The 2,735-nt window shown below is 35.0% G+C and overlaps 1 protein-coding gene across 1 annotated transcript in view; it reads left to right on the plus strand.

The window, feature by feature from the left end:
• NCAPG (non-SMC condensin I complex subunit G) overlaps positions 1 to 1,016 on the plus strand; it is a 29,813-nt gene extending 28,797 nt beyond the window's left edge. The window contains exon 20 of the mRNA XM_012807442.2: positions 592 to 1,016. Within this exon, the coding sequence (XP_012662896.1) occupies positions 592 to 747 (156 nt within the window). The 3' untranslated portion in view covers positions 748 to 1,016. The remainder of the gene's footprint in view (positions 1 to 591) is intronic.
• Positions 1,017 to 2,735: the final 1,719 nt, after the last annotated feature.

Raw genomic sequence — 2,735 nt, forward strand, 5'->3', positions numbered from 1 at the left:
CATATAGGACTCCTTTTTGATCTTGAGTTAGCAAACTCCATGATTTAGATGATGGGGTTCTATTAGAGAGTAATTCTGCTTTTCATTTGGATACATTATTAGTGTTTATTTTCAGTTTCTCTCATTTAACCCATTGTTAGAGCTGAAAGTTTATACATTTCATCTATTCATTGCTAAAATTGTACTGTATATATTTTCAGTACACACATTAGATTGTCTTAAGTATCTTTTTTGGAGAAACTTATTGTTTACTGTGTTTGAGGAATTCATTGCCTAAATCAAGGGAACTTAATTTTGTTTTTCACTTCTTGAGTTCCAAAGAAACCTCTTTTGGATAACTATGGTCCTTCTTTAATTACAAGCTTTACTTCAAAAGTTTTTTTTCTGTGTAACACCAGGTTTCATATAGGGTATAGAAACATTAGCTAGGTTTCCATTGATTTACTTTGCTGAATAGCCAGCTAAGTGCTTTTGGTTATTGTTTGAAATCATAGTTTTAAGCTAAGTTGATGGGATCAGGGTAGCAATTACACAGATAGAATGTGAGTCAGAAACAAAAAAGTTTTATTTATAAATAAACTGGTTTTAAAGCTTGTATCTAAATTGGTACGTTTTCAACATCTGTTTAGTGATCATGAAGTTCCGGAACCAGAGTCAGAGATGAAGAGGAGATTACCAAGACGAGCCAAAACAGCAGCACTAGAAAAAAGTAAACTCGCACTATTTCTCAATGAAGATGTAAGTTAGGAGAGATGACGGGGGTGGAGGCCTTTGTAATTATGTTCAGTTCTTTACTTTAATAAAGTTATCCTTTTGTCAAAATCAGAAAAAGCCTGATGTGTTTCTGAAGACTTTCTGTTGTGTGGATCCACAGTATTTTGACTTGTGATAAAGTATTAGGACATCATCTGTCATCGTGGTACATAAACCACCGGCATCAGGGACATGGATTTGCTTATTAGAATCTAAGGTGGCTTGGGAATAGGCTCCTTAGGTGATTCTTACAAACTCTTATGTTTAAAGTCATGAAATTATGGGAAACTTAAGTGTAAGTAGCTAGTAGCTTGCGTTGGGAAGCTTATGACTTAGATGGGCAGATCCAACCCAGATGAAAATGCCTCAGAACCCATTTATCAAGTGACACTTTAAGGACAAATGAAGTAGCACAAACTGGCTAAAAGAACTTCTTATCAGTGGAGGACAAATATAAAGTTCAACAGTTAATTTGACAATCCTATTTTGATTCCTATACTACTTTTGTGATAATGCTATCTCCCTCACGGGAACCCTTATTTGTGTTTCCTGGGTTAGGGACGTATCTACATAAATATATAAGTCATGAGAAGCTGCTGTTTTTGGTATAACAGTGTTTAATTTTCTGTGGATGCTGCTGCTAGTGGGGAAAGCGTGTGACAGGAAATCCTCTGTCTGTCAGTTTAGAGCCTTCTCTGCACTGTCAGTTTCATTTATCATCTTTTGAAATTGTTCCTTTCTTTCTGTAAGAGCCAACAAAATACCTTTGTTATCCCTCTGGTAATTACTTTCATTATTCAAAATAAAAATGTCCTAAAGTGGATCTGTTTTAATAATTGTGCTTTGGGGTTTATTGACCAGAGGTCATTTATTTAGAATGATATTCTAAGCTGGAGCTAAAGTAAGAGGTCTGGTTTTTAGAACCACATTGGTACATTGGTATATTATATACATATGTGCTTTATAGAACTTAGAAATGTAAGAGCCGGAGTTACAAAGCAAGAGTGCTTATTAAGGAAAAGGAAAACATGGCAGTGATAGTGAGTCAATGAAAGTAGATGATTATTCCATATTCTGTTGGCTCTGTGTCTTCCTGTGCTTTAAATTCCTCATGAGTTGTCTTTTATTAAGTCCCTGTCATTTTTAAAAGGGGGGAGGTTAGGTAGGAGAGAGAAAGACTGAAAGGGCATATAAGGAAAAGTGTTTAGGAACACTAAAGCGAAATCTCATTTACAGATGGCCAGGCCATCCAAAAGGAAAGGAGCCATGTTCTTTTATGGACCATCATACCAAAGCCACCTTTTGGTAATATGGAAAAAATAAACTCAAGCACCAAACCTTTAGTGTTCTTACCATTGGATTTTTAGACACAATCATGTAGTCACTACTGAAGCTGTGCTTTGTACTATTAGAGTTAAAGGAAAGGAATATCCTGCTTCTAGAAGACATTCCTTTAAACTTCAAAATAAATGGCTAAAATACAGATGTAAATCCATTTATCATTTTTCATTCAAAACTGGTAACTTACAGAAAACAAACAGTATTCTTTGTCTATCAGGAGGCACAGATTTGCAGAAGAGTAAACATGCCATTGTGCCACTGCGTACAGCCCACAGACCATAGGTTTAAAATACAGAGAAAGAGAACCCTTAGCTCAAATTCTCCCGGGAATGAAACATGCTACTTGATGACAGTAAACTATGATCGTTTTTTTTTTTTTTTTCTATACATATATAACTTTGAAAGAGATTTACTTCCAAGAGATGCTTCTGTCTTTTCTTTTACCAATTTGCTTCGAGGTAGTTGGTATCCACCTGTTTCACAACTGTTTACGGGTCAGGTCATCATCACAAATCTTTACAATACTAGCTCTCTAAATCACAATATGTTATATATTAAAACTTTGTGCACAGAAATCAAACTGGGACAATCATGTCTTTAAACTTAGGGCATAAAAAAGTCACAAAATACCATTAAAAAGA

This window comes from Otolemur garnettii, unplaced genomic scaffold (assembly GCF_000181295.1).
Source record: "Otolemur garnettii isolate 467f Iridium unplaced genomic scaffold, OtoGar3 scaffold00069, whole genome shotgun sequence".
Classification (NCBI taxonomy): Eukaryota; Metazoa; Chordata; class Mammalia; order Primates; family Galagidae; genus Otolemur; species Otolemur garnettii.